The sequence below is a fragment of the Mus musculus genome, chromosome 4 (genome assembly GCF_000001635.26).
Source record: "Mus musculus strain C57BL/6J chromosome 4, GRCm38.p6 C57BL/6J".
In the NCBI taxonomy this organism is placed as follows: domain Eukaryota; kingdom Metazoa; phylum Chordata; class Mammalia; order Rodentia; family Muridae; genus Mus; species Mus musculus.
The window spans coordinates 141,721,451-141,744,346 of NC_000070.6; the positions used below are offsets into that span (position 1 = coordinate 141,721,451).

General features: G+C 47.8%; 1 protein-coding gene and 1 long non-coding RNA gene across 3 annotated transcripts in view; one reads left to right on the forward strand and one right to left on the reverse strand.

The window, feature by feature from the left end:
- Positions 1 to 1,969, reverse strand: part of Ddi2 (DNA-damage inducible protein 2) — a 39,857-nt gene extending 37,888 nt beyond the window's left edge. Inside the window, exon 1 of the mRNA NM_001017966.2 lies at positions 1,607 to 1,969. Within this exon, the coding sequence (NP_001017966.1) occupies positions 1,607 to 1,744 (138 nt within the window). The 5' untranslated portion in view covers positions 1,745 to 1,969. The remainder of the gene's footprint in view (positions 1 to 1,606) is intronic.
- A 6,083-nt stretch (positions 1,970 to 8,052) lies between these two features.
- On the forward strand, positions 8,053 to 22,605 carry Gm34863. Of its 2 annotated transcripts, none has more exons than XR_881550.2 (5): positions 8,053 to 8,359; positions 9,096 to 9,238; positions 19,937 to 20,172; positions 21,061 to 21,115; positions 22,338 to 22,605. It is a non-coding gene; the product is annotated as a predicted gene, 34863 (long non-coding RNA). The 2 variants fall into 2 exon arrangements; XR_881549.2 differs by having other exon boundaries at positions 19,941 to 20,172; positions 22,338 to 22,455.
- The last annotated feature ends 291 nt before the right edge of the window (positions 22,606 to 22,896 follow it).

Here is a 22,896-nt window from a genome sequence, read left to right on the forward strand (position 1 = left end):
TTATAACTTGGGTCATCAAAACACCCTACACACACACACACACACACACACACACAAAAATTGAAAAAAATTTTTAAAAAAAACTTCAAAACTGAAAACTGAACTTGGGCATGATAGTGTATTCTTGTAATCCCAGCTGTACAGGAGCCTGAAGCAGGAGGGCTGCTGTCTGAGACTAGCCTTGACCCCACAGTTGAGACCTTGTCTCAAAAACAACAACAACAACAAAAAACCCAACAACAACAACAAAAAAAACCAAAGCAAACAAACAAAAACCAAAAGCAGCTGGTTGTGATGGCTCAGGCCTTAACTCCAAACATTTGGGAGGCAAAGTCAACAGGGATCTCTGAGTGTAGATGGGAGCCAGTGTTTTATATAGTGAGACCTGCCTTAAAAACAAAACAAACAACAACCAGCAATTAATCAATCCTCTAAAAAGTCAAATCTCCCCCAGCCCCCCAAACTCCCTGGTCCTAGCTTGCCCCTGCTACCTGTATGAGGAGGCTGACCAACAGGAATGGGGTCCTAGGTTTTTGTGGGTTAATTTTTCTGTGGAAATTGGGGGAACTGTTTATTCCCAACTTTTGCCAGACCGCGTATGTGAGTGACACCTCCTTCCCTAAAATAGATCCTTCCAGAAAGAGCTGCATGCCAAGGTTCTAAAGTTCACATTGTGTGAAGGAATGGTACTTCTGAACACAATATTGACACGCAGAGTTTACCGTAAGTCAGGACAGAACAGGCAGTCGTTGGGCAACAGTTTTTGGAACTATTTCATAATTGCAGAAGGAAATCAAGATTTACATTCTGGGGCCTTGGGAGCTGTCTATAATTTTCTGGTGTTTAGACTACACCCAGCGGGGGCCACTTTGGTTAGAATCTTAAGGGATTTAGTGCAAAGGTTACAAAATAGTCCACCTATTGTTTGATGAAGTCTACTAAGGACACCAAAGCATTTTGAGAATATATTTTCTTGTTAAAACATGAGAAGGCTGAACTCCTGGCCGCCGAATCCCTCGGGGGTCTTCAGACAGTAGGCCATTTTCAAGCTAATATCCTTCGAAAGCACTGAGCTTTGAACTGACCCAACTAAACTGGGCCCAGAAAGGAGGAGGGCTTTGGCCTGAGAGAAGCAGACAGACTGAGTTAACCTAACCATTACTTTAATTAATATATGACATATATATATGTGTGTGTGTGTATACATATATAATAAATTAACCAAAAATGTATGCATTTCCAGAGACGTCAATGGCAGAGTGAGTCTCAAACTTTTTCCCCTCACTTTCAACCGCAAATCTGCATTCTCCCAGGTAGTAAACTGCGCATATTGGAGCGGTCCAAATAAGCGAACCCCAGGCAGGCGTCGTTCTCCCAGTGATCCAAACTGGTATTTCTGGTCGGAAAGTCAGGAGATCCCGGATGAGGACCCAGGCTCCCGAAGGCCAGAAGGTGGGGAGGGCTGCCCGCCCGCGCACGTGCCCCTCTAGCTGCAGTGGGTGCATCCACGGGCGGCTGCAGGACTCGGCCCCCGCCGGCCCCCAGCTCCCCCCGCCCCCGGCCACAGCGGCCGGAGGCCCCCGCTCGCTGCCGCACCCCGGCGTACCTGGCTCTCGGCGGCGGGGATGCCGGACTCGAGCTCGCACAGCGCGCGGAAGTTGTGCAGCTCGAAGTCGGCGTCGACCTGGAGGGAAAAGGTCACCTCGGAGAGGTCCCTCCGCACACAGTACACGGTGAGCAGCATGGCCCGGGCCCGACCCGGCTCGACTCGGCCCGGCCTGGGCGCTGGGCGGAAGGCAGTCGGCGGCTGGGGAGACCTGGCGGCAGCGGCGGGAGGGCGACGGGCGCGGGCTGCTCGCTCGCTCGCTCGCTCGCTCCTTTCCTCCCTCACACGCGCGCAATGACTCACTCGCTCCCGCCCTCGGCAGCCAGCGCGGCCGCCGCCACCCGCCTGCGACGCCGTCTGCCTGCCTGCCGGCCTGCCTCCCACCGCTGCCGTCAAGCTCGCGGGCCGCCCGCCCGGCGCCCCGCCCCGTCGCAACGCCACGGCCGTAAAGCGCGCCAGGCTGCCGGCAGCCTTCGCGACGCTAGGCTGTGGGGCAGGGCGGGGCTGGGGAGACTGGAGGGAGGAATGGGGATGCGGGGTGGGGGAACCCCACGATTTAATGCTTGAGCTCCGGAGTATTCCAGGATCCCAGTCCCAGTTAGTCATCCAACGGGGACCTACTGTGCGAATGGCGTGTGCATAAAAATGGTTGAAAGACAAATTAAGCACATCTTTCTAAAACAGAGTTTTCGTAATGGAAGTTGTCATTTCAGTAATATTAACTCGGTTTCGACTTGGTAATGAATGTAGGACGAAAATCCAGATCCTTTGCTGTGCTCGAGGCCCATCCCAGCCTGCGGGCTGGCATGGCTGCGCTGGCAGCCACACACACACAGCACAGTTCTTAGTTAACTCACTCTCAGACTGCATCCAGCACTGGACGTTTACTGGGTACGGTTTAGAATTTACTCCGTATACTGGGACTGGTAGCGCAAACCTGTAATCCCAGCTACTCAGGAGGGTGAACAGAAGGCTGGCAAATTCCAAGCCTGCCTGGATCATAAGTGTTCCAGTCTGAACAATTTACTTTAATGGTATAGATAAAATACCTTGTTGACATCTTGCCTACCAGGACCAAGCTCAACCTCAGCAGGACAAAAAGACAGTACTTGGGAAACAGTCGTTATTTTAGTGGCCACTCAATTCATAAGAAGATGTAGATACCAAGAATGGTAAAAATCCGAAAACATCTCCCGGGCCCACTAGGGTGGTCCACATTTGTAATCCCAGCACTCAGGAGTGTTTGGTTTCCAGTCCTGGATTAGGGGCTGAGGTATGCATTGTACAAATCAAAGGCTCAAGGTTCTCCTGACATCCCTCTGTCCCTACCTGGCAGGGACTCAGCTGCCCTTCCCCCAGAGACTCTTCTGCATTTAATACAGATATCATATCATATATGATATCATTGGTCTCTCTCTCCCCCCCACCCCCATTCTCTTTCTTTCTTTCTCTCTTTCTCTCTTTCTTTCTTTCTTTCTTTCTTTCTTTCTTTCTTTCTTTCTTTCTTTCTTTTCCCTCTTCTCCTTTCCCTTCCCATGGCGACTAATATGGCTTCCTTCCTCTCCTTCCTTGGGACCAGTGAATTCGTCCTCCTGACAGAAGCTTCCCAACCCAACAAACCCGCATTTACGACGAGCTAATCTGTCTTGAATTGGTTCATTTCACCATCATCCAGGAGCAGAGACTGCAGGATCACTACAAGCACAAGGATTTCCACTCCTGGCTCCGTGGAGCGAGGAGCCTCCTCCAGCAGAACAGGAAGGAAATGGGAAGCAGGGTGGCTGTGGATGCTGCAAGAACTTCACTTTGCAGAAAAGACAGAATACATAGGCGCAAGACTTTTACAAAAACAGAAGTGGAGACGCTGGGACCACAGGACAGGGCTGAAATCAAGCATCCGTGACAGAAAGCCCAGCTGCTGTGCCAAACGAAAAGAAAATTGCAATGAAAATGTCAGCTAGAGAGCCTTTCAAAATGGAGTTAGGAAACTTAAGTAAGGTTTGTGAGGATGCCAGATGCCCCACAGGATGTGAACTCCAATCACCCCACTGTGATTGCGTCTCCACAGTTAGTGGGCACCAAGATGTTTATTGTGGCATGAATTGTTCCTTTAGAAATTTAAAACTGTAAACCAGGCAGTGGCGGTGCACATCTTTAACCCCAGCACTTGAGAGGAGGCAGAGGCAGGTGGATCTCTATGAGTTCCAGGGAAGTCTGGTCTACAGAGAGAAACCCTGTTATATGTATGTGTGTATTGGCTGCATGTTTGTCTGAGCACAAGTATGGATAGTGCTGGTGAGGAGGAAAAGGATGTCAGGTTCCCTGGGTCTGGAGTCGATGGCCGTTGTGAGCTGACATATGGGTGCTGGGAACTAAATTGGATCTAACCTCTAGAAGGGCAGCCAGTGCTCTTATCTGCTGAGCCATCTCTCTAGCAGCCCAACCCTTTTTTGAGAGAGTGTCTCACTGTGTAGCCCTGCAATTTATTGTGTAGAGCAGGCTGGGTCTTGAACTCAGGGAGACCCACCTGCTTCTACCTCCCAAGTGCTAGGATTAAAGGTATACGCCACCACGCTGGTTTGAAAGCAGCAGTCACATAGAGCCTTTCATACGACTCCAATTCTTTCCCAATTTCAATGGAGTTTTTTCGCTCACCCATTTCAGACCAAATTTTCCCTGCCTTCTCTCTTTGCAACCTTGACTCTGCATTCCATGAACTCCTTACAACTGAATTGCTGTTCCTACTACTCCAAAGGAAGTCTTAGCTTTCTGAGCTTAGTTTGAGAGATGTTATCTAGGGCATTGACAAATAAAGGTTTGTTTTCTCACGGGCTAAGGGCCCAGATGGGCAGCCTTTCCAGTTCAGCGAGTCAGTGGTATAAAGGCCAGCACTTTCACCTGCCTCTAAGGATAGAAACAGTCCTTTGACCTTTCCCCAGAGATCGCTGTGTGGCTGGAGTCTCCACACCAGGAGTTATTTTCTTGTCAAGGCTGGAGCTTGCCTAGAAATCTGTCATCAGGGTTTTGGCTCATACTTATTGGGCAGACCTGTGTCAAGGAGCTGTAAGAGAGACTAGGAATGCAGGTGTTCAGCATTTTCAACAAGTTTTAATGGACACTGGCAGGGATAGGGAGATGAGGATGTTATTAGGTAAGCCACGATGCTTTCTAAAGCAGAGAAGATCTAAGATAACCAGAGCCAAGTTAGGCAAATGCGGGAGGATTTTCAAGAATCAGCTGAGGTGGAGCTTTGAGTGACTGGAAATTATATCTTAATGGCTGAGCTCTCTGGACAACTCCTCTGGGCTGATTTTTCTACTATCGCTTGGGTTCTTGGTTCCTGAGGCATTTATTATTCTGAACATGGCCATAACAATCGCCTCCACCCTGTGTGTTTTTCCTCCCATTAAGAAGTGCAATGTTGAGGAACACCAGGGCCAAGAAGTGGGGGTGGGGGGTAGGGGAGTGGGGGGGGGGGGATGGGGGACTTTTGGGATAGCATTGGAAATGTAAATAAAGAAAATACCTAATTTAAAAAAAAAAAAGATGGGGGCTGGTGAGATGGCTCAGTGGTTAAGAGCACCCGACTGCTCTTCCGAAGGTCCGGAGTTCAAATCCCAGCAACCACATGGTGGTTCACAACCATCCATAATGAGATCTGACTCCCTCTCTGGAGTGTCTGAAGACAGCCACAGTGTACTTACATATAAATAAATAAATCTTAAAAAAAAAAAAAAAAAAAAAAAAAAGAGCCGGGCATGGTGGCGCACGCACTTGGGAGGTAGGCTGGAGAGGGCTGCCAGCTTTAGGCACCTGATCCCTTTATTGATACTGTATCTCAAGACAGGGTAGGAGCTGGGCTGTGTGGCTCAGCTCATAGAGTGCTTACCCAGCATGCGTGAAGCCTGGCTTCAACCTCCTGCAATGCATACAAATTAAGCATGCATATGCCTGTGTGATCCCAGCACTCTGAGATAGAGGCAGGAAGATCAGAAGGTTAAGACCATTCTCAGCTGAAAAGAGAGTTTGAGACCAGTTTGATTCAGGGAGAAAAAAAAAAAAGTCCTGAGGAGATCAGTCAGAGGCTAAAGAAGGAACAGGGGCAAGAACTCAATCCGGACCATGGAACTGTACCTGCCACCAGTCTAGTGGCTCTTCCAGCCTCCAGGGACAGTAAAGGACGCCAAGGACACTGGCCTCAAGAAGTGATAAGACTCCACTGGAGGACTACCACATTCATAGCCCTGTCACAGAAGTAGGCGATGCTCCCTTTTGTCCCAGACTGGAAATCCATCTGGCCCAGGCTCTTTGACAGTCATCTCCGTATGGCTTGCTCTATGGGCCCAAGCTCTTAAGCACAGCTCTCAAGGGGGCAACTAGGATGCTAGTAGGGCCTTGTCTAGAGAGAGGAGCTGAGGTGGTGGGCTGTGATGGGCCAGTTCAAAAAGAAAAAGGCATATATATATATATATATATATCCCTAAGTTTGAATTGAATTGCTGTTTAGACTGACTCTGTGTAAGGGACACTGTATGATGGCTTCGATGGCTTCTAAGCTTAGGTCTCAACGGCAACTCGTATTTAACCTGGTTCTCTTAGACAGTTCACTCTTGGGATCCAGCGAGGAAGCCCACATTCTCTCTCCAAGTAAGAAAACTATGGAGAAGAAAGACACATAGCTACTCCAGGCAACGGCTTAGCCGAGGGCAAAGCTGCTCACCGGGCAAACCTAGCATGTGTCTGAGCTTAGAGCTTCCGGGTGAACGCAGCCCTAGCCACTGAGTCAGGGGAAAGAAAGCCTTTGACACTTTCCAGTTGAGGCTCCAGAGAACCATATGCTCTTCTTTCCTGTCTGAATTTCTGGCTCACAGAATCTGTGACCATCATACAATGCCGTTGAGAATTAAAACCCCAAACAGGGACCACTCGCTACGGGGGCTGTGGTGGCTGATGTGGGCAAGGGTCAACTATAAATGAAGAGTCCTCATCCACAGTTGGATGGATTACCTGAAAATGGTGGGTATGGTAAAAGGCGGGGCTGATTGGATGAAGTGGGTCGGCCATGCTCTGAAGGAAATAGCTTGTCCCAGGTCTGACTCACCCCCTTTTCCTTCCTCCTCCCGGGTGTGTCCATCCCTTCCTTCCTCCCAGCTTTCTTTTCAAGACGGGGGGGAAAGCTTTCTCTGTCACACGCTACCACCACCTTTATGGTGTTCTGCTTCACCATGCCCCCCATGCTAATGGAACAAATGGATTCAAACCCTTCTGTCCATGAGCCAAAGGCGACTAAGCCTCCTTTAAGTTGGCATCTCCAGGTAATTGCTCACAACAATAAAAAGTTGACTTTTAAAAGCCTGATGTGGTGGCACATACCACTAGCTTCAACACTTGGGAAGCAGAGGCAGGTGGGTTTCTGTGAATTCCAGTACAGCCTAGGCTACATAGTGAGATACTGAAAGTTTTTGTTTGTTTGTTTGTTTGTTTGTTTTGTATTTACATATGAGTGTTTTGCCTGTAGCTATGTATGTGCACTGTTTAGGCCTTGTGCCCTCAGAGGTCAGAAGAGGAAGTCGGATCCCCTGGAACTGGAGTAAGAGATGGTTGTAAAAGCCAAGCCGGGTTTCTTAGTTAGAGGCCAGCCTGGTCTACAAAGTGAGTTCCAGGACAGCCCGGGCTACACAGAGAAACCCTGTCTCGAAAAACAAAAACAAAGAGATGGTTGTAAGTCATTATGTGGGTGCTGGGAATTGAACCCAGGTCCTCAGTAAGAACAAGAAGTGTTGTTTGTTCATTTTAAAGCAGGATCTACCTACAGAGCCCTGGATATACTTGAAGAACAAGTATTCTTAACTGTTGAGCCATCTCTCCAGACCCCACAAAATAAATCTTAAAAAAATAAAATAAAAAAGAAAGCCCATCAGTCACCAAAGAGATATATGGTATGATTCTAAGTATATAAAATATCCGCAAATGGAAATCAGCAGAGACAGAGAACATACTTGTGGTTGCTGCAGGCTGATGGGAAGAGGCACTACGTGCGTAGTGACTGCTGGTGGGTACAGAGCTGCTTTTGGGGGTGATGGAAACGTTCTCAGATTGATTGTGGTGAAGATCATATAACTAGTGAGCTGAGCTGGTTTGAGGGTGTGCTCCTGTAATCTCAGCACTTAAGAGGCTAAAGCAAGGGGGGTGGCAAATTCAAGGCCAGCCTGTGTGCATTAGGAAAACCCTATCTCAGCCAGACATAGAGGTGCTTGCCTTTAATCCCAGCACTTGGGAGGCAGGGGTAGGGGAATCTCTGAGTTTGAGACCAGTTTGGAAAAAAAAACCAATAGAGTCAGAACCAAGAGCACAAAGTCCGTCCCCTCCCTCCAACTCAGTTCCTCTCATGCCTGGCCCCATTTGGACTTTAGACTCTAGTCACTGCCTCTTGGGATCAGATACAGAGTGTCAACTTTGTCTCCTCACCCTAAAAGGCAGATTTTACACTTTCATCACCTGCCACCTGAAATGACTGGAGACATTTCATTCCTCCATTGTAACTTAGGCTGGAGTGAGGCGAGGGGAGGGAGTCGCAGAACTTGGAGTCCTGGCCCCAGAATAACAGGGCTTACCAAAAATGACCCATTAATTGATCGAGGCTGTCAAGCACCTTTCAAATGGTTGCTACATTTACTGAAAGCTCCCTCTGTGCCAAGAACCCTTCTGAGCAATTTGTGTCAAGTTACTGAACACTCTGGAAAATCCTATGAGGTATTCGTTACCTTCATTTTACAGATGAAGAGGAGGTGGGAGAGAGAGGGGTCAGTCTTTCAGCTAAAGATACAAAAGCCTTGACAGGCAGCCCCAGGAGGCAAAACAGGCAGTCTGACTCCAGCCTATAGTCTTGTATATTTTTTGAGACAAGACCTATGTAGTCAGGCTCACCTGGAACACTCCATCCTCCTGCCTCAGCCTCCAGAGTGCTAGTATTAGAGGCATGAGCTCAATGTCTGTCTGAGCTGTTTGAGCTTTTGAGTCTGTTTCAGGAGTTTTTGTGCCTCCAGTCCCAGCAAGCCTATAATCTTAGCTACTATGTTAAGATGTCTCATATAGATCTTTATTCTTCAAAATGTTTCCAGAAAGTCTTATTTTCATTTCATGAAAGGAAACAGAAACGGATGCTCCAGGGACTTTAGTTCCCTAAATACACACAGTTAGTGACTGGGAGATGCTAAGAATCTAAAGTCTCAGGTGGAGAGATGGCTCAGTGGTTAGGATCACACACTGCTCCTGCAAAGGCCAAGTTCAGCTCCCAGAACCCATGAGGGGACCACATCACAACGGCCTGCCAGTGACTGGAATAGCTCACTCACGACGCCCTGTAACTCCAGCTCTGGGGAATCTGAAACCCTCTTCTGGACTTCTTGGCCACCTACTCACATTCCCACACACATGTGTGAAATTGATAATAAAGAGTAATAACCTCCATTTCTATTTCTTCCCTTAGCTGGAGCACACGCGCTCTGCCCACACCTGCCAGAGTGCTGTTCTCCAAAACCCCTGGGTTTCTTCACGGTCCCTGCCAACAAAGTTCCCACCTCCTCCTCACTTCTTGCCTGTTCTCTGCTTGAAACAGCCAACCAGCTAAAGGTATCTCCTCCGATCTTATTTTGGTTTTGGTTTTAAAGGTAGACGTGTGTGTGTGTGTGTGTGCGCGTGTGCGTGTGCGTGTGCGTGTGCGTGTGTGTGTGTGTGCTTTGTTATACATCAGTGGGTGTGCTCAGTGCAAGCGGTGCATGGGGAGGCAAGAGGGCGACTTGGGGGCTCAGTTTCGTCTCGCATCATGTGGGTCCAGGGTTGGCAAGCGGTGTGTGGGGAGGCAAGAGGGCAACTTGGGGGCTCAGTTTCGTCTCCCATCATGTGGGTCCAGGGTTGGCAAACGCAGGTCCTCAGGGTTAGCAGGAAGCTCCTTTACCTGGGCCGTCTCACCAGCCTGTTTCTGTTTTTGCTTTGTTTTCTGTTGTTTCTTGTTTTTCAAGACAGGGTATCTCTGTGTAGCCCTTGCTGTCCTGGAACTATGTAGACCAGGCTGGCCTCAAGCTCACAGAGACCCACCTGTCTCTGCCTCCCCAGTGCTGGGATTAAAAGTGAGCACCAACAGGTCTGGTGAACTCAGATTGTAATATAGGTTCTGGGCATCCAACTTCTTCAGTGGGCTTCCACATCTAGGTACTTCATCCACTGGACCATCACCCTGGCACATGCTGGTTGGCTTTAAAATGCCTGGATTGTAAATTCTTTTCCTTTTGAGCCCAGGTCTCTCACTATCTTGAGGCCCTGGCTATCTAAACCAGGCTAGCCTCCTCCTCACGAAGGTCTCCCTTCTTCTGCTTCTCCAGGGTCAGGATTAAAGTTCCTTGCTATTCTCAAACAAAATAAACCCAATGCCACCACGCGCCCGCCTTGTAAATGCTTGGTGATACTTTTGAACTCTTCCTTTTTCTTTAGGGGGTTATACCCAGCATTCTTTAAACCAGCTCCTTAAAGCTGCTTCTCCAAATCCTTATCATTTCCTAGCTGGGGTTGCTCAAAGCAGACCCTAATCCCTCCTACTTCCCAGCTTGTCAAATGAGAGTAGTTAGGACTTAATTTAACCTTTTTTTTTTTTTTTTTTTTGGTTGTTGTTTGTGGTTGAGACGGGTCTCACTGCAGAACTTTGGTTTTCCTCCAACTCACTATGTAAACCAGGCTGATTGAATTCACAGAGATCCACCTGCATCAGCCTCTCCAGTGCTTTTACACAAAAACTTCCTGTTTCTTAGGCCAGGATCACTTGCACTTGTGAAAGGGGACAGCCGCTCCCTCCTCCAGACTCCAGTCCCACCCCATTCCAAATGACCTTCACTCCCCAGCACCTGTAATCCGTTGTACGCAAAGATTGAACTTTGGTCCCCTCTGATAGCAGGCGCCATTATCTGCCTAACTTCACTGTTTAGAGCTAGTGATCGATATTTTTAAATGCAAGAATCAGCCCTGGGCAAAACTACAAAGTGGGTCAAAGTTCATCTGTGGCAACCTCAACCTCACTGCTCCTTCCTCATTTGCTTCTCCCTGTCCTCCTATACTTTTTGTTTGTTTGTTTTTTGTTTTTTTGAGATTGGATTTCTCTGTGTAGCCCTGGCTGTCCTGGAACTCACTCTGTAGACCAGGCTGGCCTCGAACTCAGAAATCCGCCTGCCTCTGCCTCCCAAGTGTTCTCCTATACTCTTAAGGACCTTTTTCAAAACTTGCTCTTGCTCGGTGTGGAAGAACATGCCTTTAATCTCAGGGAGAGGAAAACTCCATTAGTTTGGTCTACCTAGGGAGTTTCAGGCCAGCTAGGGCTACACAGAGACTCTGCCTCAAAACCAAACAAAAAATGTGTTCTTTAGAAAGGATCAGAACTAGGCTGGCGCGATGGCTTAGCGGTTAAGAGCACTGACTGCTCTTCCAGAGATCCTGAGCTCAATTCCCAGCAACCACATGGTGGCTCACAACCATCTGTAATGGCATCCAATGCCCTCTTCTGGTGTGTCTGAAGACAGCTACAGTGTACTCATCATATTGCAAAACAAATAAATAAAATGTAGGAAGGAGAAGGAGGAGGAGGAAGAGGAGGAAGAGGAAGAGGAGGAGGAGGAGGAGGAGGAGGAGGAGAAGAAGAAGAAGAAGAAGAAGAAGAAGAAGAAGAAGAAGAAGAAGAAGAAGAAGAAGAAGAAAGGCTCAGAACCAACTGCTGAAAATTAGTTTTTTCTTAGTTTTTTGAACTTTGGTAGGGAATAAAAGTATTAGTTGCAGGCTACAGATGTGTAGGTAGAGGCTCTGAGGAAACTTTTCTTTTTTTAAGATTTATTTATTTATTTTATGTATATGAGTACACTGTAGCTGTACAGATGATTGTGAGCCTTCATGTGGTTGTTGGGAATTGAATTTTTAGGACCTCTGCTCACTCTGCCCCTGCTTGCTCCAACCCAAAGATTTATTTATTATTATACATAGGTACACTGTAACTGTCTTCAGACATGCCAGAAAAGGGTGTCAGATCTCATTACGGGTGGTTGTAAGTCATCATGTGGTTGCTGGGATTTGAACTCAGGACCTTTGGAAGAGCAGTCAGTGCTCTTACCCACTGAGCCATCTCTCCAGCCCCTGAGGAAACTTCTGACTTGCTTCTGATGCCTGAACACTTATTTCCAGATCCCTACCTTGGCAAAATATATATATATATATTTTTTTTTTCTTTCTCTTTAAGTAACATTTTGCTAGGAGATGTGGTGTGGCACATGGCCATAATTCCAGCACTCAAGAGACAGCAAGAGGAACACAGATTTGAAATCAACCTGGTTTGAAGCTGCAGACTAAGTTCCAAGACAGCCAGAGTTAAACAGTATCTCAGAAAATAAAGAGGAGGAAGCAGTACCCGCGTCCTTCTTGGAAAACTGATTATAAATGTGAAGGAATTCCAAAGCTGAGGCTATAAAGAAGTCAGGCTTGACAACTCAAGCGTAAAATCCCAGCATTCTGGAGGGAGAGGCAAGCTGGTTTTGAGTCCGAGGCTAGCCTGGGCTCCAAAATGAATTCCAAGCCATCTTGAACCACACAGAGAGGGGAGAGCCTGTTTTATAAAGCCAAAGTTCAAAACTGTTTGAGAGTATAAAGAAACAACTTTATTTATTTTTTTTTAAAGATTTATTTATTATTATATGTAAGTACACTGTAGCTGTCTTCAGACACACCAGAAGAGGGAGTCAGATCTTGTTACGGATGGTTGTGAGCCACCATGTGGTTGCTGGGATTTGAACTCTGGACCTTCAGAAGAGCAGTCGGGTGCTCTTACCCACTGAGCCATCTCACCAGCCCAAGAAACAACTTTAAAGATACAAAGTTGTTACAAAGTCTCCTGAGTGGGCACGATCAATATTTTGGGTACAATAAAAGGATTTTAGCCACTTGGGATAAGTTAACATTATGTTTTGAGAAAGCCTCCTGTGGTCTCTGCTAGCTTCCAAGTCAGGGTAACGCTCAGGAGGGCCTTGAACTTGGCATCTTATTGGCAGTCCTATATGCTCAGATCACAAGCCTACCCTCTTTGGTATAGGAACTGGACTCACAACTAATCGCGCTGCATCCTCAAACTATACTTTTTTTTTTTAAACAAGATTTATTTTGTGTGTATGGATATTTTGCCTGCAGGCATAGTTAATATGTGCAGCCCATGCATGCCCGTTGGGTTGGATCCCCCGGAACTGGAGTTACACCCAGTTGTGAGCACTGAACTTCCTGCCTCAGCCTCCTGAGTTCTGGGATTACAGGAATGGCCCCCTCCCACTCCTGGCTAGAGCTGGTAACGTGGAGGCAGGAGGCTAGAGAGTTCTGGCCTAACCTGGGCTAAGTCCAGTCCGTGAGTTTTTAAAAGCTTGCCACTTCCCAATCACCTTAAATCCCTTTTACATTAGTCACTATGTATGTTGGTCTGCAAAATATCAGACAGCCAGGTAGGAACAGTTATGAACCAGAGTCACTCTAAAAAAAATTCATCAAGGATGGGGTGTAATGACATACTGCAGCACTGGGGAGATCTTGGCAGGAGAGTCTGGGGTTTGAAGTCAGCTTGGGTTACAACCAAAGGCCATTTCTCAAATAATTAAATACACGAAAGCATGATTCTGAAGTGAACTTCTGAAGTGCGGCAACTACGCTAGCAGGCTGTACAGCTGGATACAGCTGCTTCTCCAGGCAGAAGCAACTCCGCATCCTTAAACTTCACTCTTCGCCATGAGATTCTTTTGGAGTCAAACCGGTTGCTGAGAACTTTCTCTTCCTGGGGAAGACAGGCTTTAATCTGAAATCTGCCACGTTTTCTATAGAATCGCTTCCCACGCAGACTCACGAAAAGTCTTTGAAACCCACTAGGACATCTCTACGGTCACGTTTGCCCAGGAAGCGCTTCTGCGCAAGAGCCTTCATCCCTAATGCGCCTGCGCAACAGCACAGCCTGTGGCGCACAGGCGTGATGGGCGGGTCCGTCTACTCACAGTGACTCTCAGCCAATGCCTACTTCTGCGAATGTGGGGATGGGTTGCTAGGTGACTGTGGCCCGGGTGGATGCTGCGGAAGTAAGGGTCCAGCCTTAAACCTGTGGAGTGCAGCTTCTTCGTGCTGCTGCTCTTTCCTCAGTCTTGGAACCCACTCGTCTCCCACTCCGCGGTCTGGAAAGCTTTGGATCCTGAGAGACGCAGTCGGGGTGTGTCTGGCCTGCACCCACTTAGGGACTTTCCTGCTTCAGGGAAAGGGTCAGATCCTGCCTGATGCAGGGATGTGGAGTCCTGGGCATAGCTTCCCTGCAGCTTCCCTGCAGCTACTTTGGTCAGGGCTGGTTGCTCACGCTTGTCCAAATCAGGTTTTGTCATGAATGGTTGTTATGAAGGACAATAGTTCAAAAATAATAATTCGATTAAAAAAGACAGGAGCGAAAGTACTGAGGGTGTGGCTCAGTGATAGAACGCTTGCCTAGAATTCTCTAGGTCCTAGGTTGGATCTCCAGCAACAGCAAAAGACTTGCAGAAGGAAAAAGTGCAGATACTTAAAAAAAAAAAAAAAAAGTAACTTTTGCACCTTTCGAGGCAAGGGCTGGTATTACGGGCATGCTCCAACAGGCCAAGTACTGCATATGGAATCCGGGCCTTCAATTCGTGGACTTCAGTGCTCTTCCTGGAAGGCTGAGAGGTAGAGTGCTTGCCTAGCATGCAAGAAGGCCCTGGGTTCGATCCCTAGAACACCATGAACTGGACATTTATCTGTAAGTTTACTACTCTGTGAGTCCCAGTAGATGTTCAAGGCAAACCTCTGCTACAAAGCCAGTTTAGGATCACCTGGGGTTATATGAGGTTCTGCCTCGAAAAACCAACAAACAGGTCATGATGGTTCAGGCCCTTAGTCTGAGTGAGTACTCGAGGCAGAGGCAGAGGCAGAGGCAGGCTGATCTCTGTGAGTTGGAGGCCAGCTATAGGGAGTTGTAGGATAGCCAGAACTACATAGAGAGACTTTCTCTCAAGAACACAAAAGTACAATAACAAATAAAACCTCAAATTAACCGGGGCTGGAGGGATGTTTCTTAATTGCTGCAGATACAAGCGCTTGCTGTTTCTACAGAGGACCTAGGTTCAGTTCTCAGCACCTACATCAGGTGACCCTCTAGCCTTCAAGGGCACCTTCATGCACATGGTACACCTAAACTCAACACATATATATAAATGCAAGATTTAAAAACATAGTAGCCAGGTGGTGGTGATGCACACCTTTAATCTCAGTGCTTAGGAGGCAGAGGCAAGTGGTTTTCTGAGGTCTGTCTGTCTGCTTAGTGAGTTCCAGGACATCCAAGGCTACACAGAAAAACCCTGTCTTGGTGCCTTGCCCCTCTCCCACGCAAGTGTTCAATATCAGGCCCCCAAGTAGCTGGGACGAATGGTTTTCTCCCAGATAGATGCTTAATACTAAAGGAGAATCCCTTATAGATCCTGGATGTCTTCTCTCTGTGTGTCCGTGTACAACGCTCTCCTCCCTGGCCTTTTGTCCTTTGAACTGGAGCTGCTCTTTTCTTCCTGGACTCTCAGTTTCCTGTTTGTCTAAGGCAGTGGTTCTCAGCCTTCCTCATGCTGTGCCCCTTTTATACAGTTCCTCACATTAGAGTGACCCTCCGCCATGAAATTATGTTTGTTGCTACTTCAGAGCTGTAGTTTTGCTACTGTTATGAATCGTAATGTAAATATCTGATATGCAGGAGATCTGATATGTGATCCCCCAAGGGGGTCTCGACCCCGTAGGTTGAGAACCACGGATCTAAGGCATTCCCTTGAGCTCAGCCTTAGTTTTCCTTCTCTGAGTTCGATGCTGGAAACCCTGAAAATGGGGAACTGGGGCAACAGCAAGGATCCTCTTACTTGTCCATTTCCCAAATGTTCCTGTCCTTTGTGGCCTGTGGCCTGACCATATTTGGTTGTTCTAGGCAAAAGGGAACAGAAAGCAACATTCTCTCTCTCTCTCTCTCTCTCTCTCTCTCTCTCTCTCTCTCACCCCCCCCCCCCACACACACACACACACAGGATCTCACCATGTAGCTCTGGCTGGCCTAGAACTCAGAGACTCACTGTTCTCTGCCTCCCAGTGCTGGGATTAAAGGCCTGAAACACCAGGCCTAATCCAAATCATTTTACTCATCTAGATTTCTGGAAGCAAAAGTCTAAATATTACCCTAATTTAAGGTCATTAAAAAAAAACAGATTTATTCCCAGCACTCGGGAGGCAGAGGCAGGCAGATTTCTGAGTTCAAGGACAGCCTGGTCTACAAAGTGAGTTCCAGGACAGCCAGGGCTATACAGAGAAACCCTGTCTCAAAAAAAAAAAAAAAAAAAAGATTTATTTATTATAAGTACATTATAAGTACACTGTAGCTGTTTTTAGACACACCAGAAAAGTGCATTAGATCTCATTATGGGTAGTTGTGAGCCACCATGTGGTTGCTGGGAATTGAACTCAGGACCTTCCGAGGAGCTGTCAGTGCTCTTACCTGCTGAGCCATCTTGCCAGCCCTAGGCCATTTTTAACCACCCCATATGCCTGAGTATGAAAAGTTTTGGAGCTAGAGAAATGGCTCAGGAGTCAAGAACACTAACTGCTTTTCCAGAGGACCCAAGTTTTCAGTGGCTTACAAACTGTCTGGAACTCCAATTCCAGGAGAGCCAATGACCTCTTCTGGGCTTCTTGGGTACCAGGTGGGCATGCCTTTGATCTCAGCACTCAGGAGGCAGAGCCAGGCAGATCTCTGAGTTCAAGGCTATCCTGGTCTATAGATCGAATTCCAGGACAGCCAGAGCTACATAGAGAAACTTTGTCTCGAAAAACAAGGCCATAGGCAAACATGCAGGCAAAATGTTCATACATGTAAATAACTAAATAAACATTAAAGCCCCTTTTAAGTTAGACTATGTCTTGTTGAGCTTACAGCCAATTACTCCTAGGGGAGAGAGCTATTACGGCGCTTCTTATCCTCGACAGACTTAACCAACACCTGGCACTCGGCTGACACTTGGGCTCCGTGCATAAACTATTTTGAGCAAACAGCTGTTGAGCAGCTTGGGGCGTTTCACCCCGAGTTTGTTGAACAGGCAACTTCTTTCTGCCAGGTGCAGATATAAGGCAGGCAAAATGGCCACGTCTGAGCCTTGTAACTCATGCCTGTGATTACCTATGAAAACACACTCTTTAAAGGACAGTTCAGAGGGGCTGGAGAGGTGGCTCAGTGGTTAAGAGCACTGATTGCTCTTCTAGAGGAGCTGAGTTCAATTCCCAACAACCACATGGTGGCTCACAACCATCTGTAATGAAATCCAATGCCCTCTTCTGGTGTGTCTCAAGACAACCACAGTGTACTCTTATATATAAAATAAATAAATCTTTAAAAAAAAAAAAAAAAGGACAGTTCACAGCCAGTACATGCAATGCACAAAGCCCTGGGTTTGATCCCCAGTACCCCAAAACATAAAGGATGACTTTATTTCAGTCAGATGGGAAACACTGGCTACACAGGAGTATGACCTGAGCCCAGGAATTTCACATAATTTCACATATATGTGTCGACTGTAGAGAGATCCCGTGTTAAAGACTCTTAATGCTTGAGCTTGCCCAGCAAATGCTCTCCCACTGACCTGCATCTCTGGCTCCCTTGGCTGCTGTTTGAAGGGAGCATGGATAACCTGTGCTAATAGTAACACACATCGTGCCCAGTGACTGAGTGATTGAAGGAGACCCCCGTCCACCGCCCTGGTTCCACCTTTCCTTTCTGTTAGATGATCATGCAGACAATCTTGTATCCCCTCCCAGTCTGACTCCAGCAAGGTTGAACTCCGATGATCTTTTCCCATCACTGGCTGGGTCTCTCCTGTATGTAAATGTATGCTCCCTCGCTTTCTCATGACCTAGGAAGCTCATTTTAGACTGGACAGTGTAGGGGAGACCGATTACTTCGGAGTTTGGATCAGGATGTGGTTGGTTGTACTGGCCAGCCATGTCGCCCTAGGCCTTTAATCCCAGCACTTGGGAAATAGAGGCTGGCTGATCTCTGTGAGTTTGAGGTAACACTGGTCATTGGTTTACATGAAGAATTCCAGGCCAGTCAGTCAATGTCCCAAGAGAGGGGGGGAAAAAAAACCCAAAGAAAAAAATACAAACAATCAAACAAAACCACCACCAACACCAACAAAAAACAGTCACGCCCCCACCCCAACCCCCTAAAGTCCGAATCCTTCTGCCTGAGCCTGGGACTACAGGTGTAAAAGTCAAGATGGGAGCAGGGCAGTGGGTGGCACAGACCTTTACTTTTTTTTTTTTTTTTTCGAGACAGGGTTTCTCTGTATAGCCCTGGCTGTCCTGGAACTCACTTTATAGACCAGGCTGGCCTCGAACTCAGAAATCCACCTGCCTCTGTCTCCCCAGTGCTGGGATTAAAGGCATGCGCCACCATGCCCGGCGGGCACAGACCTTTAATCCCAGCACTGGGGAGGCAGAGGCAGGTGGATTTCTGAGTTCGAGGCCAGCCTGGTCTACAGAATGAATTCCAGGACAGCCAGGGCTACACAGAGAAACCCTGTCTCAACCCCTCCCTCCCAAAAAAAGTCAAGCTGTGGCAAAGGACACTTCAGACTTGATATAGCCAGAAGTGCCCACACTGTGTCTGATCTCCCTCAATGTCTTCTTAGTTCCTCCTCCACCACCCTGCAGTGGTATCATACCATTCAACCATCAACAAGAATCTTGTTAGGTCAGTTCAGCCTGTTTGATATAACCTAGACTCACCCGAGAAGGGTGTCTCAACTGAGAAATTCCTTAGATCAGATAGGCTTGTGGCATGTCGGTGGGAAGTTATCTTTATTGATAACTGGTATGGGAGGATCCGGCCCACTGTGGGCGGCACCATCCCCTAGGCAGGTGGTCCTGGGCTCTATAGGAAAGCATGATCCTGAGTGAGCCAGCAAGCACTCTCCTCCATGAGCGCTGCTATACCTTCTTAGCTGTGAATGAGTTCATTGATCAGAGGTAATGTTGGGTGGAATGGCAAGCAGGCTTGCTTTCAAGTTCCTGACTTGACTTCTCTCAGTGATGGACTGTGATCTCTAAGCTGACATGAACCCTTCTTCCCTAAGCTGCATAATAGTTTCTCTTGCTAGTTCCCCTCTACTGACCACCCCCTACCCTGCAGGACCAACTGTCAAAGCAGTCCCTAGCTCCACCACAGTTGTCTGCCTTTTCATTCAAAAATTATTGGATGTTTGTTTTTATATAACAATAAAATGTATTCATAATGCTCTCGTTTGATGCTCTTTGTCCCTGAAAGGATAGCATGTCTGTGTGGCCTTATGAGGCAGAGGTCTAATGGGAAACAATTAAGTCATTTATTGGGGTGTAATCAATGAAGAGATAAGACTACTTCTCAGGGCCCGGCAGTGGTGACACAGGCCTTTAATCCCATCACATGGGAGGCAGAGGCAGGCAGATTTCTGCAGAGTGAGTTCCAGGACAGCCAGGGCTACACAGAAAAACCCTGACCCTGTCTCGAAAAACAAACAAACAAACAAACAAACAAAAGACTACGTCTCAGGGAATGTGGGTTTGTTCCCAAGAAATTAAGGTGTTAGGGAAAGAACGTCCCTACCCTTCCTCACTCTTTTCCTTCCTGCTTCCTGTCTGGTCACTCTCATGTGCTGCCTGCCATTGGATGCCTTCTATCACGCAGCCTTCTTTAAGGGCCTGCCCTGATAGTGTTGTCCAATTTTGGACCTTCAGACTCCAAAACTGGATTCCTCTTCCTGACTTCCTCCTCCTCCTTTCTCTTGGGATCTCATGTATCCCAGGCCACCCCCCAAACTCATTCTGTAGCCCAGGATAACCTTGAAGTTCAGATCCTCGCCCCCACCCCCTTGCTTTTTTTTCCCTTTGAGACAGAAATTCACCTGCCTCTGCCTCCCAAGTGCTGGGATTAAAGTCGTGTGCCACCATGCCCATCTGCGTCACCACGCCCGGTCCCTTACCTCTTAAATGCTGTTATAAATGCACAAGCCACCAGACATGGATTTGTACAACTCTGCTGGGAACCAAACCCAGGGCTTCATTTGTGTTAAGACCAGTACTCTGCTAACCGATTTGCATCTCAAGGCTAGTAAGCCTCATTATAAGTAACCAGCTTAGGGCATTTTGTTATAGCAGCAGAAAGAGGACTAGTACTCTTTTTCCTTTTTTCTCTTTTGGTTTTTCGAGACAGGGTTTCTCTCCTGAGTGCTGGGAGTAAAGGCGTGCGACACCACGCCTGGCATGGACTAATACTCTTAAGCATGGCTTTACAAATGTTGTTGAGGCTGGAGAAGCCTCTCATCAGCTAAGAGCACTTCCAGAGGGCCCAGCTTCCATTCTCAGCATCCACGTGAGGCTCATAACCATCTGTAACTTCAGTTCCAGGAGATCTGATGCCTTCTTCTGCTCTCCATGAACCTCAGGTACACATAGCCAGGTGTGGTGGTACATGCCTTTAATCCCAGCATTTGGGAGGCAGGGGCAGGTCCCAACGTGATCTAAAGAACTAGTTCCAGGACAGCGAGGGCTACAGAGGGAAACCTTGTCTCTGAATACAAAACAAGCAAACAAAAGAAGGCATTAGCCCCACGTGGTGATGTGCACCTATAAGTGTAGCACTGAGAAAACTGATGCAGGGGGGATTGAGAGTTGGAGACCAGCCTGGGCTAAGTAGAAACAAAACAAAGCTTAAGCAAAACAAGAGGGCCAGAGCCACAGAGGTGTTGTGTTGATAACGACTGGACTCGGTATCCTGAGCTGTTACACTGGGCTGGCCTTGCCACATGGCCGTGCCTGTGCTTCTGCAAGCAGAGACAAGTTCAAAGTGCTGACGCCTACAGAAGCCTTGCCTCACAGAACAGGTCAGAGGCACCCACACAGGCGTTTCCTCACACTCTGGCGCCCACTGGCACTGGCATGTGCTTGTTTTTCTAAAGCTGTCATCACCTCCAGAGCGGGTCTGCACAGCCTTGGATCCTGTCAATCATTCACTCACTCACACAGCATTTACCTGATTCGTACAAGGCCAGCCGAGAGAATGAAGCCTGTATTGGAGCCTAGGGTTTGCAGGGACAAGGCCTTCCTGTTGCATAAAGGAAGCTATAAAGGCCCAGAGTGTAGTTCTCTGGAAGAGCGCTGGCTTTCCATCCGCAGCACTGGGGGACGGGGGGAGATGGATAGGAACTATATGATAGTCAGTTTCTTCTATTGAACATTCCATTGAAGTAAACTGGGGGACAGCGGTGGAAGGAAGTCATAGGTTTGAAGAAAAAGTATATCAGAGCTCTGATTTGAACACACTTTCCTTCCAGGCTGCTGTCTGCTTGGTCATTGCCCAGGCCAACATCTGTGCACCTCAGACATTTGGTATGTGTGACATCACCTTGCCCTTGGGTTGCTGAGGCGATCACCCACACTTAGCTTAAACTCTGTTCAAAATGACTGTCCAGATGGACATGGTCAGACACAGAACGTGGACTAGGATTGGCTGCCTGGGCTGCTCTGCCCGGAACACCCAGCCAGCATGGCTGCTTGTTCCCTGCTTGCTGCTTTCCAACTACAGGCTCATTCCCCTGTGTCCTCTGAACCCACTGTTCCAGTGGGCCCTGGGGTGGGTATTTTGCTTTTGTTTTTTGTAAAACACACACACACACACACACACACACACACATCTAAATGTTGACAAGAAGCACCTTGAGGGTAACTTCCTTTCTAAATTTATTTTTAATTTTTTAATTTTTAATTTTTTTTTAGGTTTTTTTTTTGAGACAGGGTTTCTCTGTGTAGCCCTGGCTGTCCTGGAACTCACTCTGTAGACCAGGCTGGCCTGGAACTCAGAAATCCGCCTGCCTCTGCCTCCCAAGTGCTGGGATTAAAGGCATGCGCCACCACTGCCCAGCTTTAATTTATTTTTATGTATATGGTTTTGTCTGTGTGATAGTTTGTATGTGCTTGGCCCAGGGAGTGACACTATTAGGAGGCTTGGCCTTGTTGGAGTAGGTGTGTCACTGTGGGAGTGGGCTTAAGACCCTCATCCTAGCTGCCTGGAAGTCAGTATTCTGCTAGCAGCCTTTGAAAGAACCTAGTGGGGAAACCCCCACTCAATTTCTGTTCGGAGCGCACCCAAGAATCACGAACAGACAACCATCTTGATGTAAAACATGAGGTAGTTTAATGACGGAGCTCCGGGCTGACACATATCTCCCGCAGGAGACAGAGGTGTTGACCACATGGTGGAGCCATAATGGCGGAGCTCTGGTTCGAAACGTATCTCACGCAGGAGACAGTGGTTTCGACCCTGAGGCTTGGAAGCTAGGGGTTTTTATAGAAAAGGGGTGGGGCTTGGGGAGGAATTGGCGCGGTTTTACATGATTGGTCCATTTAAACATCAACAGACTGTCAGAAGGGCGGGAGATAGGGAGGCACTAGGCCAGTCAGGACATGTGACGATGGGCCTGCCCGGGCATGTCCTGGCCTGTTCTGCTATGTTCTCAGCCCCAGGTTTTAAAGCTCACAAACAACTCTTTGGGCTATTTGACATATATTATATGAATCACAGGTCTCAAGTTTTATTTCCTTTCACCTTCAGATGAAGATGTAGAGCTCTCAGCTCCTTCTGCACCATGCCTGCCTGGATGCTGCCACGTTCCTGCCTTGATGATAATGGACTGAACCTCTAAGCCAGCCCCAACTAAATGTTGTCCTTATAAGAGTTGCCTTGGTCATTGTGTCTGTTCATAGCAGTAAAACCCTAACTGAGACAGCCTGCATGGATGTGTGTGCACTTCTCACATTCTTGGTGCTGGTGGAGGCCAGAAGAGGGCATCAGATACTGGAGCTAAAGTTACAGATGGTTGTGAGCTACCTTGCTAGGAACTGAACCTGGGTCCTCTGAAAGAGTAGCCAGTGCTTATAACTGCAGAGTCATCTCTCCAGCCCCTTTATCTATCTTCTCTCTCCTCTCCTCCTCCTCCTCCTCCTCCTCTCTCTCTCTCTCTCTCTCTCCCTCCCTCTCTCTATTTCAAGTCCTGACTGCCCTAGAACTCTTTGTAGTCCAGACTGTTCTCAAACTCAGAGATCCACCTGCTCTGCCTTCTGAGTGCAGAGGTTACAGGTGTGCACCACCACACCTGGGGTTACAGGTGTGC